The sequence below is a fragment of the Ixodes scapularis genome, unplaced genomic scaffold (assembly GCF_016920785.2).
Source record: "Ixodes scapularis isolate PalLabHiFi unplaced genomic scaffold, ASM1692078v2 PGA_scaffold3__209_contigs__length_174095766, whole genome shotgun sequence".
NCBI classification, from domain to species: domain Eukaryota; kingdom Metazoa; phylum Arthropoda; class Arachnida; order Ixodida; family Ixodidae; genus Ixodes; species Ixodes scapularis.
Genome location: NW_024609868.1, coordinates 105468558 through 105485771, shown reverse-complemented (window position 1 = coordinate 105485771; position 17214 = coordinate 105468558). Strand labels below are relative to the sequence as shown.

Sequence of the window (17214 nt, the reverse complement as noted above, 5' to 3'; positions counted from 1 at the left end):
CAACCCACAACAGGCGCGTTTTTTTTTTTTTTTGTCAACGTGTGCTTTAATGTTTGGCACAATGGTAATTTTACAGTATGTACAGGGGTCCAACAAAATAAATAGATCATAGTTCCGTGGTAGTTTCCACTCCAGCGATGTATCTAGACTTGTCCGCATTCGCCGTTGCGGGCGGATGCGCCTGGAGCATCGTGAGACCACTGGTCTTCTTCGTGGACGGTGGCGCTGCGTTCTGACTGTTCTCTTCCTCGTCGGAACTGGAAGTAACACGAAACAGCTTCAGACCGAGACGACCCTATAATGCACACAAAACGATTTGTGGACGTTACGTCGCCCTGTAACGATAGCCACCAATAATTTCAGCACGCACCGAAAAAAATCAGAACCCCCGGCTTATTATCTACCGCTTGAGCTCATTGGTCATCGCCTCAAGTGGTAATCAAAAAAATGTTTTTGCAAGATAAAACTGACCGTTGTTTTTCGACATGCATCAACGAAGCAAAACGTTATTACAATATTTCATGGTCACTGACTGCCGTCTAAGGAACGCGGGGCGTGACCAATCATGATTAGGCTTCTTGCTCTGTGATTGGTTCTTTCTCATCGACTGATTTCGCATTCCCATTGACTGCAGATGGATTAGCTACCTAAAACTCGCTACGCCCTGCATTTCTTGAGGGTTACAATAGAAGGGGATCTTGTCAAGCCCTCCTAAAAATATAAGTTCAGACGGCGACTGCTGTTCAAGTGCATAGTCGTGGTATACCGTCAAAGAGCGGGACAGAGCAGCACGCGCACCGTGCCGTGCTCTCACTTGTAGCCGATGTAGAGCGGGTTTTTGGTCGGGCCGCCGTTCACGGAACCGTCGAAGGCGGACACGCAGCTCCCGACCCTCGCCGTGGACGCGTTGCCGATGGAGCTGGGGGCCCCTTCCGTCGGAGACTCGCGCTCGTACAGGCTGCCGGCCAGGCCCCGGTTGCTAATGTAGGCCACGTCGTCGGCACTCTTGAGGCCAAACGGAGAGTCGTGGTAGCTGCCGTCCTCGTCAACCGGAACGCTCATCTGAAGCACCTGCGAATGGTAGACAGACACTAATGGTTCAAGGGGGACGCGTACAAATGGTTTGTGGATAGGGCGAGCGAAAATTAGTGTTAGCATTTCCAGAAAGCGCTCGTTAGTTGCAAATCGTTACCTTCACTTGCTTGCTGTCAAAATCTTCAGTGTCATCTCGAAGTAAAGTTCTCGTTTAAAAAATAATTTTCAGTAGTAACAAGTGTATATAACGTCTCTCTCTCTCTCTCTCTCTTAATCACATTTCTATCTTTGAAGCAAAAAGTCTAAGTGACACTGGTATTTCACTCAAATTGTCGGAATGCGACACTAGCGGTTCTTGTTGGACCTCTATGCAATTACGTCTTACCTGCGTCTCGTATTCCTTGAGGCTGGAGTCCGCGTACACAGGCTCGTATCGCGGTGCCACGCACATGCGCTTTATCCTTTCTTTATTCGCCACGTATCTGAGGGAGAAACACGAAACACGCATTTTAGTTTTACAAACCCTCGCTATCTTAACAAAGCCAACAAAAATAGATCTACATGTGTTCACAGACAAAAACGTATATTATTAAAAAAAACAATAAAAGAACAGATGGCATTGCGGAGCGTCCGCATACATGACGCGCAACTGGCCGGAAGCCGGGCAAAATGCAATACGTCCCTTCAAGTTGTATGTTTCATATTTGTCAAAGTCTCCTACGTTAGTTCGCAGCGTAAAGTTGCCTTTCTAACTTCTCGCCCAATTAAAAAATATTATATAAAACTTAATATAGGGGTGCCCACTCTAGCTTTTAATTTTTAGAACAATATGCTGAAGCAAAGGAGCATAAACACCCACACCTAAAAGATCGCCCACCCATATTTTTTTATATATCTCCAGTGTACGTGAGCTTTCATTCGATATTCTGTGGCAGTATCAAAGTTTCGATAGGAAAAGCTGTTTTTTTTGTTTTTGTTTTTTGTATAAACACAAACAAATGCATCTTGTATCAACGCGACCTTGTTTTAAAGGCCTTCACTTTCAAAGTTCCAGCGTTTTGAAGTTGAGGGGGTATCTAACGTATTTCTTGTCCGCAACACCATAGTCGCTGACACGATGAGACCGGCAGGGAAGAACTTCAGTTGTCCAGCCTTCAGCACGAGCTTCCTACCTTCGACTACGCTTCGGCGTCTCCTGTACCTAGAGCGCGCGTGAGCAGTGAATACACGACAGATGGCAGTAGAGCACATGCTGAAGGCCAGGCATTCAAAATACACAACCTGCCGTTCTCATTTTCCCAGTGAGTATAACTGCTGATACGGGTAGAAACCGAGAGAGAGGAGGAGACGAGAGCGCGTGGAGACACCAAGGTGCCGATCCCTTTCTGGAATGATTAGGCGGTAGAGGCAAAGCTAGCTGTCTTTGTCTCCACTGCGCTCTTTAAACGCATTTGAATACGTTTAAACAGTGAGTAGAGACATAGAAAGCTGGCTTTGCGTGTATACCTCCTAATCATTCCGAACAGAGCTCGCTGTTCTGACGTCCCCGCGCCCTCCCCACCTCCTCCTCTCCCTCGCTTTCTACCCATAGAGTTTCTTGGAACAACCCCAAGTATGAGCTTATGCCTTAAGTCTTCCCGTAAACAGAGCACATCGCTCGCTGTCATATACCTGGACCACATGCAGCAGTGGTACACGATGCCGACGAAGCCCAAGACGGCGATGATGCAGGCAAGCACGATGAGGGCTGCACCCAGGTCGCTCGAATCTCCGCCGCCGATCTTGACGGGGCGGACCACGTTGGGCGGGGCCGTGGGCACAGCGTACGGGGTTCTCAGCTGTTGCACGGTGATGCCCAGACTCCTCGAGATGTGGTCCAGGAACGTCGACTGTGGATTGCCCTCGGTCACGAGCCTGGGTGAAATCGAAACGACGCTCGAGTGCAACTGAAGACTGGTCAAGCTGTCCATTAGACCTGCGCTCTAAAGAATCTAGAGGGTCGACTCTTCTGAAAAGCACCCGAGAAAGCCAAGCGCAGCATTCTACGAAGACAGTTCGGTGAATGGAATATCTCCAAAGCTAAAACAAACCTATCTGCACACCCTGCACTGTCACACTGAGCATGATGAAATGCCATGCTTTCTGTAAGAACGCAGACTGTTGTTTTTTAGGCCTAGACATAATTTCAGCCTCGTTATCCATAGACTGGAACGATTGGTTCCCCACCTGCATTTAGGGAAAATTGACCTGCCAAATAAGTAGCACCCCTGGCAAGCAAAATCATGTGTTTAAATCGCATTTCTGTTGTGTTTCACCACGCTCGTCTGCGTTGATAAATATTTGTGAGGAAAAAACAACAACATGTACATAAAAGTAGAAAGAAATTATTACAGCTTTTTGATGGGACGCTGAGCGCGTCAGTTTTACTTTCTTTTCGATGATTAAAAAATATAAGTTTTTCAAACTCAATATTTGCGTGCGTGAAAAGACGCTAATAGACCTGACAGACGTTCATGATGAGCCGCTGGGACACCGTATTTGCTTGCGAACGCTAGCAGAGGCTACAGTGCCTTCTTTTCTGTGGTTGCGTCTTGCAAATGCTATAGCGCCCCCTGGCCCAGAGAAACAACTCTACCTATGCTGGTCAAAGATCGTGGCCGCAAATTGCTTTTCAAAATAGCTCCTTTAAAAAGTGGATCAAAGTAGCTCAATCCGTAGCCTGGATGAATTTGTTATTTTCGACTCACATCTGAATGCGAGGGTCATTTGTTGTCATAATCCTCAGGGTCTCCGGCTCCACTAGGTATATCCAAATATCGCTCCTGTAAAGTGACAATAAAAAGAAAAAAACATGTCAGAGATCTTCTTTCACAAATTAGACACAGAAATAAGCTTTACGAAACAACTCACCCTGACAGATCAGTGGCAATGGTGTTGTTCCTCAGCACTTTCAGAGCGACCACCTTTTCAACGCTAGCGATGAGGCGTATCTGCTGTTGAATAATACTGCATAAAAACCACAGAACGTGAAAACGATTATTACCCGTTTTTTGTTTGATCTCGCGCATTAAAATGCAATACAATTGATTTTCAATTAGAACTGAGAGTTAAGGGTAAATCTTGTTTTAATATATATTCTCAGTCTTACCCCATAATTTGATCTTTCAGCTGTAAAACCTTGTCCGGAAGCACATCTCCAACGGCAAGAACGAGTCTGTTTTCATCGTTGATAAGATTCACCTTAAACCGGAAAGGGAAACAAAAAATGAAGCAGCGCAATATCACACAATACATGAATGGTAGCCTCCTGCATGCATGGCGCATTTTTATGTCAGTCTTACACCGTTAAATTTAGAGGTGCCTTCCATCGCGAAAAACATTATCCCATAACAAAATGTCCTCCAAATTGCAATATGTTGTAAATAATGCATTGTCAGATATGCGAGTCCGAGAAAACCTATTTTTATCCACACTTGAGTTTCAGCGCATCTTTATACGCGACTGTGCCGCTTTAATATCGGAAAACTTCGCAGTGAGGTTCCGAATTTTCTACCTATCCTTCTGCCGAGACGTTACGAGTTACATTCCTTCTTGTGCCGGTTTTAATGTCTACGGAACTTATACCGATGGTCATTCGTCTGATTACTATGCGGAGAGGAGGTCGCCTGCTTCTTGCACAGGAGTTGTGGTGACGTCAGAATGACGCCGAGCTTTGATTGGCTTTGCTTGAGGGGTAGTAAGCAGAACTCGATGCTAGACGCCTTGAGGCCTACCCACTATATTTTCAATCAGCCAATCAGCCAAACTCGGTGTTCTGACATGATCGCAACGCCCGTGCAAGAAGCAGACGAACTTGCGCTCCGCAAGGTCACTAAGAAAGTGAGAACGGCAGGGCGTCTCTTTCCATCACCGGATGATATGGGTGGATGATGCGAATGCTTTATTCTTTATGAAAGGCGGTAGCTTGTGTTACCTAGTGTAGAAACCAAAAAGTACGATTTTTCCTCTTCGCCAATTTCCTTCCCCTCTCGTCTTTTTGTAACTCTCACCAGGCGGTGTGAAACAGCGTCAGAAAGACTTTCTCTACCCTCCCTCCAGCACGTGTCTGTTTCCTTCGGCAGTACTTTGGCTGCACGTGCACGATCGAAACTCACGAGAGGCCAAATCGTTTCGGAAGGTAGGAAGTTCGCGTTGGAGGCAGGACCGCTGAAAGTCCTCCCACACGTCCTTCGCATCCTGTCCGTGACTATAATGCACAATCCACGCAAGAGCTTAGGGCATTTGTGCTGCACTGGCCACATTACTTTTGAGCGGTCGAGTCACAATTTAGAGGCCGCTGTGTTAATAACCCTACAAGTTTTTCCTTTGACAATAGAACAAACTAGGCGACTGAGGCACATGCGCTGGTAAAAAGACCAAAAGCCAGGGTCTCAATGTCCGTGAGGGCAAGATGCTAATATAGGGGCTACATATGTGTTGTACCGCCCAATAAACCTTTATAAAGCAAACACGTTTCCGACGAATATGCCACTAAGAGAAATAGCAGCTTAAAAAGGATACTTTGACGTTATTTTTTAGATCTGGCAGTTATACAAAATTATTACTGAATCTCAAATACTTCAAACGCTTAAAAGTACCCGAAATTACATATAACGAATAAATTAGCCTGCTGATTAAGAATAGGATAATTCAGAATAGTACTACAAACAAACGTGACAAAAAATATGTTTCTTTTAGTGACATCTGTCAAGCTTAATGGTAGTTGACCTGAACAGTAGACATGGTATTCAAAGTTCACAATGATTTATTTCTGCTATTACAACCACTGGTAATATTACAATTCTAAACATTCCTGAGGTTCGTAACAACAATTAATCATTTCTAAGGCAATGTTTTACCAAAGCGTTAAGTTTTACGAATGTTCTCGGTTTATTTCTTCCCAGCGAGTAATATGAAATGTATACTCAACCATTAATATTAACATACCAATCTTCCCTAAAAGGAAATTCCAAACGTTTTAAACCTCGCTTACCTTTGTTTGCACAATTCGGTAAGTCAAACTCGTCGGATAGATCCACAGAATATTCGTCAATCACGCAACAACTTTGGACATCATGCGCTGCCTGAACTACTGAATCACCTAGCATTCATAAAAATTGAAGTCATCTCAGTAAACGAAACTGTCATCCTCAACAAAATTTAGATGCGTACTTCGTCTGTATAGCTGATGATATTTTACATTATTTTTGATGTTTATTTTGTGTTTTTTCGTTTGCATTGTATGGAGCCGAGGGCTTGTCAAGCTGCATAAAAGCAACTTTCTTTCTCGCTACCTCCATCCCTCGTAATGAAAATAAACAATGTTTCATAATTCAATATAACAGAAGTTTAAATAGAAATCCCCTAGAGATATATTTGTGAACAAGCTTGAACAAACTCTCAACTCACGTAGGCGTATGTAGACTCTGTGAGTGCCCTGGAGGTGAGGTCGGGGCTGTCCCTGGCCGTAATCTTGAGTTTCAAGGGCAAGCTGACTCCTTGGACGTCTTCGAACGTCTTCACGTTACTCAAATAGCCCGTCTGGGGATCGATGCTAAACTTTCCATCGGGGTCCGTGTCGGGGGAAAGGTCATATACAATTTTTCCATTGGAACCAGAGTCCAGGTCTTCGGCCTTTGAGATAAAAAGAAGATGCAATTGGTATGTTAGATACAATCTCGAAGTTTGCGCACATTACATCTAATGATAGCGAAGTTTAACAAAGTAAAGCAGATGTTTAACACCTCAGAGGACATGATAACTTGAGTACTAGTTAAGAACCTCCAACCTCCCTCGGGATATTTTTTTATTGTTACACAATTTTGATACTGAATGAAGCAACGCATTAGCTCGTTCAAAATATGTCATCATTACATCCAACGCGTGGAGTGTGATTGTACAAGTGCCTGGAGTTAAGCGCCCTCCGAGTCAATAAATAAAACATGATTCAGGATGAATAATGCAGCTAAGGCATTCCCATGTCCAATACGCCCTGAGAATCCATAAATAATTCATGACAATAAAAAATGCATACTTTTGCTAAGCTGCTTGGATGACACAAATTTTCTTTTGTTATCTGCCTTCTCTACACGCTACCGGAGCTTCAAAACAAAATAATAATAATTTACCTTTATTCGGTGCATGCCGATCATCAACCCTTAGTGTCTTACGACCACTGTTCAACTTCGAGAGATCGTAACATATTTTAATTTCTTTACGAGCAAAAAATAAACAAAATATTAATTCAACGTCACGGTTCTTTCGAAGTGATTTTTCCAGTCTGTACTGGCCGCGTTTACAGCTTCGTACTTTTACAATGAATTTTTGTTTTAGTGTGAGCAGAACTGCTTTTAAGAGAACTTGCGTTGGGATTTTTTTAGCCCTCGGTCACGTCGGTTGCCGGGCCATCTTGCGCCGAATCCAGCACCCACAAGTCCGCCTCGCAGGTGGCTTCAACAATGTGACGCAAGTGTTATTTTCTTTTTTTTTTTCTGGTTTTACGAAGACGAAACACCCTATAATATTATTTCTCATTACCGTGTTACGATGGTACCTCGTAAACATTAGACATTTTCACTTATTTCCGTATAGGCATCTGAGTCGTAGGATTCGGTACGAGCAGCCACTCACCAACACCTGAAGGAAACGGGTTCCCGCTGGGGCATCGGAGGAAACGGCAGCCAGATAGCGGTTCTGTGTCAGCTGGCTGTACATAGGAGGAACCACGAACCGAGGCCTGTTGTCGTTCTGGTCGATCAAGTTGATGGCAACCTGCGTCATCAGTCTTGACGAGCCTGCATCGGATGTATCGTGAGTTAAACTCAGAGAACCGCAGTTTGCTTAAAGAGAAAGTTCTCACGCAACTGCATCGTCACTACTCAGGCACATCACAGTAAATGCATGGCTGTCATTCATAACATACACTTGCAGTCGCCTAAAAATGATAAGAGATCTGATTTGTGTTGCTTAAAGGGCGACTACGACGACATTTTGGCAACTCAAACTAACTATATTTTCTGAATATCCGACCTTTACCCTTTCCGGCACGCTATTTAGTATATCTGAATTCAAAATAGATTTTTTTTTTAATCGTCAAATGAACGCGATGCGAAAACAAACGTTCAAATATGCCCGCGCTTTCAAGGGTGTGATATCACTGGCAGGCTAGCTTGCAGGTTGAGCAGGCTGTATAGAAAACACAGTACGCCGCGCACTTGCTTCGTGCTGGTGCGCGAGTGCAGGGGTGAGCTTCCAAGTGTCCAACTGGCACATCAACATTTTTGTAATCACTTGCCAACAAAGTCCACTGCCCAAAGATTGAAGCCTTACTTTCCACTTGCGTCACGTTTTCATTATTGCTAGTAGAGAATTTCATTTTCAAAAAAGGTAGAGGACCACAGTTATATTTTCAGAAAATTTTCGAAAACAACTTATTTTGGCGTAATATTTCAGCTTCAAGTTGAGCTGTTTGTTGGTGTGTTGATACAGCTTTGAGCGAAGTCGAAAATCATTAAAAGAACGCCGGAGTATTCATTTTATAGACGTCGAGTCTGCCGTGTCCCAATGATTAGTTTATATTACCGCGTGCATGATCGAGAAGATACTCTTCTCCGTCCGTTCGCCTAGATTTGAAGATTCGCGTAAACACTTACCCCGAGCGTAAACGATAAAGAGGCCAGAATGACCCTGACTAGTCAGCCTCGCCCTAGCTCTTTCCCGAACATTCTATACTTCGTTTCAGCTTCGGTCCGAGCGCGGCCGATGTTGTGAGCAGAAGGGCCTATCAAACAGCGCTAAAAGCGAAACGTCATGGCGTGCTCTCTGCAGTTGATAGGACCAGCCCCTATTCGCCGTGTCTCTGTGCGCGCTCCTCCGCCGGCTAGTCCTATCAAGAGCAGAGAGCACGCCATCACGCTGCACTTTTTGCGCTCTTTGACTGGCCCTTCGACTCATAACATCGGCCGCGCTTGGACCGAAGCTGAAACGAAGTATAGGACGAATATTCGAGATGGCGAGCATGGTGGACAAGGAGCCGAGCGACGTATTGCCGATTCATTCACTGATTGCCGCCAACGCTCACTGCGGCTTTCTCGACAGTGTTCTTCGTTTCTGGCACAAGTTCGCCTCTATTAAATATTTAATTAATTCTGTTTTATTCCGCTTCGTCGTCTGTCATTCGTGACAATATCTCCTTCAGAAAGGCTTCAGCATATTGCTCACTTCGAAAGTAAACGTAAATAAACGTGCTCCTCTTAATAAGGGATGCGACTTTAAAATATACGTTAGTTCGTACGCAGAACACATTTGGCTTTCCAATTAAACACCGACATCTCAACAGCTCGTATCTATTTTCTTTCTTGTCACGGTTTGATAAGGTAGTGAAAAACAGTCATTAAAATATATCTATCCAATATTTTTTTTATTATAGTCCTGAACAGAATCCCTGATTTGTTGTCGTAAACAAAAAGAAAACTTACTAATTCATATAAATAGTGTAAAATAGAAAGCAGACGAAAAGTAACAAATGACGAAAAATTTATATGAACAACATTGCCTTAAACTTTTTTGAAGATGATAAACGTGAAGTCCTGAAAGACAGAAAACTCCACCCTTCAGATCTAGGTAATTGTGCTCCATCAGCGTTCACGCCAGCTCCTCCAAATACAAAAAAAAAAGAAACTGAAGGTGTATTTATATTTATATTTCATTAACCGCTAAATATACTAGAATTCTCCCAAATAATGTAACTGATAAGGTTTTTGCGCTTCTTAGGAGCTTATCTACCAAATCCAGCAACCATCGACAAGCGAGCATGCAATTCGAGCAACTCTCTGTTTTGCGGTTTGAGTTGTTTTGAGCTACCAACACTAAACACATTTTCTGAATACCAGGTTTTACTCTTTCCGGCATGCTATTTATTATCCTTAAAGTAAAAATAAACAAGTCACCGAGGGTTTAGCAAATGAAGGTGATTCAAAAACCAACATCCACATTTTTGCTCTCTCTCTTCAGTGGGTGTTGTGACTTATATAGCTTGCAAGTCCATCGGAACGTCCATGAAACAGTATTTTGCGCGTATTTTTTTTTTTTTTTTTGCTTTGCTAGTGTGAGCTTCCCTACTATACATATCAAGCCATAAAACATCTTGTAACCCGTCGAAAAAAAGCTGAACATCCTCCATATTACAACATTTCACGCCACGTTTTCACTTCTGTCATTAGAGTTTCCCAGCCACTCGGATCAAATATCAAGGTTCAATACGATCGCGAAAAAAAAATGTATTGCGATGTGTGATTTGGATTTCTAGTTCAAACGTGTTTAATAACCTCTTGGACCTATTTTGAGGCAAATTATTGGCTTACAAGTTGTGCCGGACCTCCTCTTTAATAGCTGGGCTTTCTTCGTCAAAATTCCGCGAGCAAAATTTTTTATGTTACTTTGTGTGAAAAGATAAACCTAGCATATGTATGCATGAACCTGCAGGCAAGCATATAAGCATACATTGAATACAATCAAATGATGTTTCCCGATCTCCTGACGTGTGCGTCAGCAGGACTCACCAAATACTCCACCGATCGTGTTCAGGTGAACTGTCAGGAGGTATTTGTTCTGTTCTTCATAGTCAAGGTTCTGGTTCTGTACGCGCACTTCACAATCCCGTTGCTCGTTGTCCAAAATGTAGAAATGTCCTAAGGCAGCAAGCAATAAAAAAGTTCAAAAACGTTTGCAATTCTCTGTAATGCCGAATTAGAGCGCAGCTCTTGAGGAGGAGGAGGGGAAGGGAAGGGAGGGTATTTCTCTGTGACGTCACTCGTGATCTTCGTAACCCTCATGACGTCACTCATGACCTTCGTGACGTCACGCTTGATGTCACGTGTGACGTCACGCGGTTACGCTGACGGCGACAGCAACGGCGACGGCGACGCCGCTCAACCCGGAATAGGGCGCCTAAGAGCTGCGCTCTAAAATATTTTGATAATATTTTCCCACCACGTACACGATATTAGGTGTATGCGCATCCAGGTATAGCTGGGAACTTGGCTGAACCAAATTACGTAGGAAAGAAATCTAATTTGTATTTTGACGATTCAATATTATTTATACGAAGCTTAAATAAACTAAAATTTTATCCCGCAAAAACATTCCAATTTTCTTATATAATTTCTAAATAAATAATTTTCTACGACATTTTTTCGCCTATTCTTAATAAAAGCAACTAAAAACGTACTGGAAACGTCTAAAGATAAGTTTAAACAAAAAGGGTAGTAAATGTTCTCTGTAATGTCACAATCCAACTGGCCCTGGTTCAGTATACCTTAAACCGACACGACGCGAACACCGATGAAGTAAAAGCTAAAAATAAACACTTCTATTAAGAATGCAATGCTTCTTTACATTTACAATTATTTATGACCACTACAATATAAACGTTACAGCTCACCCTTTTCGTTTCCAGTAACAATTTGGCACTGTACTGGAAAGTTCCCGCGTGGCTTGTTGACGATCGGAAGAGCTTTTACCAAAGTATTGGCCAGTGCGTTTTCAGGAACTTCAACTCTGAATATTAGAAAAAAGCATAATAATCAAAATATAGCTCGGCAAGGAATATACATGTTGAGGTTGTTTGTATTTTAGTTTAATATTTTGCTAAATTAGGAGAATGAGGGGGGTTGCAATGTCATTTAATTTTTCAAACTGAATTGCTTCAGCAATCAGGTTGTTTTTTTCTTCCCTGCCTATTGAGAAACTAGGTAATTTTACAATTTTACGTTGTTCTGCTTCACGGTAAAAATAATTAAAACAAACCTCACCATCCTTGAAAAAATATTTATGGAATCTAAAGTTTATATCCGTAAAAAAAAAAAGAATCATGGGCAGTTGTTTGAAAGATGATTGTATGGGTAGTGCCACCATCGTCTATAATCTATACCGTAGTTTTAACACGATAACGTTAATGTCGCCGAAAATCCGGCGTCGGTGGAGTGAAGAGAAAGTGCTGGCGTCGGTGACGTGACAAGAAAAGCCGGCATCAGTGGCGTGACAAAATTAAAAAAAAGCCGGTGTCGGTGGCGTGCTGCGAAGTTCCTGATTGGTCGATAGGGTTATGACGTCGCAGCCTCATGGCCCCGCGCGGGAATTTCAACCAACCCATAACGCTCACGTGAAATGTTACGTCAGGCGTGAAATAAAATTGATTAAAAAACATAAGATATTATTCGAATTGAGGGACTCAAATTATTCCACTCCAGAAAGGCGGGATTCGAACCCACGACCCTTCGGTTACGAGCCAGACACACTACTGGCTAGACTACGCTAGGTACACTTGCACGGCTGGGGACTGAGTGGGAGTTCATAGGTTTAGATGTGACGATATCGCATTCTACCGTCCTCCAGGTTTTTATGTTTTTTAATTCTAATTTTTAAAGTTTATTTTTGGAAAATGGAGTAAAGGTTTCATGAAAGCCATCTTCAATGGGAGCTTATTAGAATCGACATATATTAGACAGGGGAATTACCATCATATCCACGAGAATAAACAAGTAAAATTTGTTAATAAATATTTTAATTAATAGCCGTATGGGTGAGATTGCAGTGGCACCCACATGATTGAATGCTGTGAAAAACGGAACAACAAAAGTGGCCGACGCTTACGTGTAAAATCCGTCGGCGAATCCCAGTCCCGAATCCGGTGGCACAGTTGCAATGTGCTCCACGTAGACGGTGACCACCGCGCTGGCAGCGAGAGACGGGTCTCCAAGATCGTGCGCCTGCACCTCAATCTAAGACGGTAGGAGAGCAAGATTAACCACTCAACGTAGCGGCATCCGCAACATCAGAAATTGAAACCTTGACCAAGCGGTTGACGTGCCGGAGATAAAAATTCGCCTCCTTGCGACCCTTACGCCACATGTGTATAAAGCAGTCGAAAACAAAATGCTCTTACTTTATTACAGATATATCGCCCACCAAGATGTTGCTTCAATCTTTTAATAACTGATTTTAATTTCCTGAAAGTGAAAGAAGTGCCTGATCGTGCAACATAACAATTCGATTCGGCACGCCAAATTCTCCTCTTCTTTTCTGCACACATCTATTCGACTTCGGGGTAACGCCCCCGTTCTGTTCGTCAGTTATTTCACAGCATCTGTGAATTCATAAGCTGAAATAGAAATAGCGGCTTTATGAGACTGCTCGTCCACTGACCCTGTACTCAGAGTCCGGTTCTTTCCTGAGGTCGTCCTTGACCGTTATGACTCCGCTGGTGCTGTCGATCAGAAAGTAGAAAGGCGCTCTACCTTTACCGCCAATCTCGTAGCGAACCACGTTTCCTGGAGCCTGCAATTAAGAAAAAAGAAATATTAGACCTCTTAGGTATACGCTTAATGAAACGCTGTAAATCGAATCATGATATTGAAGAAAAAAACTCGTTTACAAAGAGTGCAGTATATTCACGAAAAGATGTTTTAACCGCTAGTTCAGCATTATACTATACTCTTATCGTATAGTGTAAAGTATTCAGTATCAAAATTTGATCCTGAAACTTTTAGTGAGCTTGCAAGCAGGCTGACGAATCGGAAACAATACTGAAACCGATTGTCTTTAATTTAGGGGTGCTTAAACCTTTGACGGAGGTGATTACACATTTGAAAGTGCCCTCCTAAACGCGAAACTGTGCGGACCGCGGAGGTGTTGATATAGGTTGTCTTTGGAGAACCATCAACGTTGTATTCGCCCGGTGTAGCGCTTTGCTGTGCAATATGTAGTTTTTGAATTAGACGCTACGCGCATGTGATGCTAACTTCGCGTACCAGCTGCTCTGGGGGTAGTGTCAATGGGAGCCCTGGCTCTTCCGATTCAGGCTTCCAACGCTTCTAGTATTTCAACTCGGAGGATGATAGCTTATAATTTGACAGAGAAGCTCTTTAAAGTACCTCCGGTTAGGAACCTGAAGCCGCGGGAATGTCGCGGGAGCGGACTCGCCAAAATGATGCCGGATAGAAGAAAGAAAACATGTTTTCTTCTTCAATGTTTTCATTTAATGCTTCTAAACACCTTTCAAGCAATGTAGTATCGGGTACGACTCAAATGCGAACAATGCAGGGCGTGGCCTTCGATACATGCTGCGCAACTTAGAGGCCACTAGAAACAAATAAAACCGCGGAGTGGAGAGAAAGACTACAAAGGTAGGCTCTTCGTATGTACGTCGGAGTAAACCGCGCACTATCGCAGCCCCCTGACCACCCCGCAGTTTTATCAGTTCCTAGTCGCATCTAGGTAGCGCAGCATGTGACGTTTGGCCACGAGCTCTGCTGTTCGTATTTCATTCGTACTCGATAGTACTCTCACTAGACAACCAAAAAAAGAAAAAGTCTGAGTCGATATTTTTGTGTCTACTATCGCTTCTGAAACAAAACCCGACAACTGGGAAACATATTTTGGGGAAAGAAAATTCGGCCGTCAAAAGGGGGAATTAGCGCATGCAGTTGCAACTCAGTTGAGCAAACCATCGTATTCTTTTTCCCTTTTTTTTATATTTCTAAAGAATATTTTCTTTCAAATAAAGGAGTCTCTTAATCGCAGTGTTAAATATTGCAATAAAAACATTTTAGTTTTACTTTTCTATATTTTTATTAGTATATTTTAAACTACTTTACAGAAAACCTCCCATTGCATAAAGTCACGAGGTTCGCGCTTTTTTTTTTTTTTTGAAACTTACTTAAACTATTTAGCAACTTGATTCATTCAACCTGTTGCACCAACAAAGTTAGCTTATATGCGTTCCCATAAACCAAACTTCAAGTTTTAGCAGTTGTCATTCTTTTCGATTAGGTCGATCGCCACATATTCTCAAAACAAGAACATTCCCACATTTTCTTTTAATTCTTCTTTGATGCATTCAAAAATTATTGTCACTTTTTAATGGTCCATTAGATCTGTCCCGGAGCTAACAAATATACTGATTTGGCAAAATGACAATAACGGTATTAAAGATTAGGCAATATATTTCCAGCAATAACGGTGTGAAAACGCTGAGTGGTTCAATTGAAGTGTCGCACAGCGCTATAATACACTCGTCCTACAAAGTCCGATAAAGAACCTACTTTCTTGAATCTTTCTTTTTTATATACAGGGTGTTTCAGAGAACGCAGGCCGAATCGCGCCCCGTGGAGAGATAGTGCAACCAACCTCTGCTGCGGGCGCGGTGCCGCCGGGTCTGAGATGCGCTCCGGTAGCAAACCGAAACTTAAAAACATGTCGAATTTGTGCGGTTCTGCAAAAAGCCGTAAACTGCTTTTCGTGCCTTCTATCGTTCTGCAATTTGTTGATTTAGTGTTTTTCGGTGATGTAGAGCAATTTTCTAATTTAAACCATGCCATTAAACAGAATATCAAACAGTTAATTACTCGAAAATAAATAACAACTTAATTATCCCGGACTTTAATCATTTTCCTAAATGGGCCCCTGGCCCACGACCCAAACGCCACAAGCCTTTTTTCGTTGCGATGAGTAGTTTTCGCAGGAGCGATTTAACCTGCGTTCTCTGAAACACCCCGTGTACCGGAGACTTACCGATCCGTCTCCGTCTGAGGCAACGACAGTCGTAACGATGGTTCCAAGGGGCACGTTGTCTTGCAGGCGTATCGGCAAGGGCACACTCGTAAAACGGGGAGCCACGTCGTTTCGGTCCTGGAAGACCAAAGCACGAGTTAAACGCACACTCGATATCCATTAGTAGATGGCCTTGTCCGTTAGACGTGAGTTGGAAGAGAACGTGTGGTTGCAGTTGTTAAGGCGGGATTTCACATTTTGGCTTGAGTGTAGACGAGTGCGTTACAACGGAATTGCCTGTGACCAGGGTGTTGGAACGAAATGTTTTTCGTTCCGTTTTCATTTTCGTTCCATACAAAAAATTTCCGTTCCGTTTCCGCTCCGGAACGAAAAAATAATGCTCCGTAACGGTTCGTAACGGTTTCTTTCTAAAAAAAAAAAAAAATATATATCGCAACAAAAATTAAAAGGAACGTAACGTTTATTTTTACACAAAAATAGATAATTCAGGCGCTCCAGAGAAATCCGCGGAAACGACATTGCTTCTGAGATCATGTTCATTGCCTTGAGAATGAGATCATGATCAAGGCACCGAGCATGATCTCAGAAGCAGCACGTCATCAAGTGTGCTCGGTGAAAGGCAGGACCTCTGGTCCGATAAAATAAATTTCAGCGCCGAAAAGGCCCTGAAGGCCCATAGGGATGAAGAAGAACACTTTTGCAACAGAGTATCAGACTGCCGTATCCGTAGAAAAACAGAAGATGGACTTCTACAACGCCGGGTCACAAACTTCCCGCGCTTGCCGTGATCTGTTGTCTGTCTGTGTCGTCCGAAGAAAGCATGGAGGGAGAGGGCGCAAGAGCCAAGGAGAGCATTGCGAGCGTGTGGAGGCGTCGCGTCACCGCGCTCTCATTGGTGGGAAGCAATGGCGCCTTGCGTCATGTTTTTTGTTTCTCGTTGTATTTTTTGTCCTTGTTTTTGCTATGCTTGTTCGCCCAGAGTTTAGACGCGGGGGCGATGGCTTGCTTGTCTTCTCTTTAATTATGGTACAAACCAACGGCAGTCTCTTCGCTGCGTGAAACGAATTACTGAAATACCTGATATTCTCCCTTGAACCGAAAACCGATAAGAAAATTTTTCGGTTTCACTCCGGAACAAAATAATAAATAACGTTTCGATTACGTTTCCGTTCCGCCAAAAAATATCGTTTTTTTCGTTTTTCGTTTTTGGTTTTCGTTTTGTTCCGATACCCTGCCTGTGACTCCTTACGAGTCACGACGAGACAACGCACTGGCACACTGCCGCCATTTGTGAGGTCGCCCAGAAACTCGTCTAATCTGCGTATAACTAAACTAAAAAAATATATGGGTGACTTCATCTCAAATCGGGCAGGCTAAAAGGGTCTGATTTTTAATTTTCACGAAAAAAATATATGTTTTGGGGGTATTTCTCAAATGAAGGAGGGCGCAAACCGCATGTTCTCCCGATTTTTCGTTCTCGAGTACCGAGCCGTAGAAGCCGCAGTGGCAGAAACTAGTGTCTTTGCCTGCCGTCGCAGGTCGCGTGTTTGACACCCTCTGCTGACGTTA

At 43.1% G+C, this 17214-nt stretch overlaps 1 protein-coding gene across 1 annotated transcript in view; it reads right to left on the bottom strand.

Annotated features, from left to right (window-relative positions):
• Positions 1-106: 106 nt before the first annotated feature.
• The window catches only part of LOC8053786 (cadherin-99C), a 77604-nt gene continuing 60496 nt past the window's right edge, over positions 107-17214 (bottom strand). Inside the window, exons 22-35 of the mRNA XM_029986256.4 lie at positions 15646-15762; positions 13279-13410; positions 12727-12854; positions 11516-11631; positions 10635-10763; positions 7705-7868; positions 6484-6708; positions 4184-4275; positions 3946-4041; positions 3783-3857; positions 2707-2949; positions 1421-1517; positions 815-1071; positions 107-257 (exon numbers count right to left, since the gene is read on the bottom strand). Of these exons, the coding sequence (XP_029842116.2) occupies positions 107-257; positions 815-1071; positions 1421-1517; positions 2707-2949; positions 3783-3857; positions 3946-4041; positions 4184-4275; positions 6484-6708; positions 7705-7868; positions 10635-10763; positions 11516-11631; positions 12727-12854; positions 13279-13410; positions 15646-15762 (2022 nt within the window). The remainder of the gene's footprint in view (positions 258-814; positions 1072-1420; positions 1518-2706; positions 2950-3782; positions 3858-3945; positions 4042-4183; positions 4276-6483; positions 6709-7704; positions 7869-10634; positions 10764-11515; positions 11632-12726; positions 12855-13278; positions 13411-15645; positions 15763-17214) is intronic.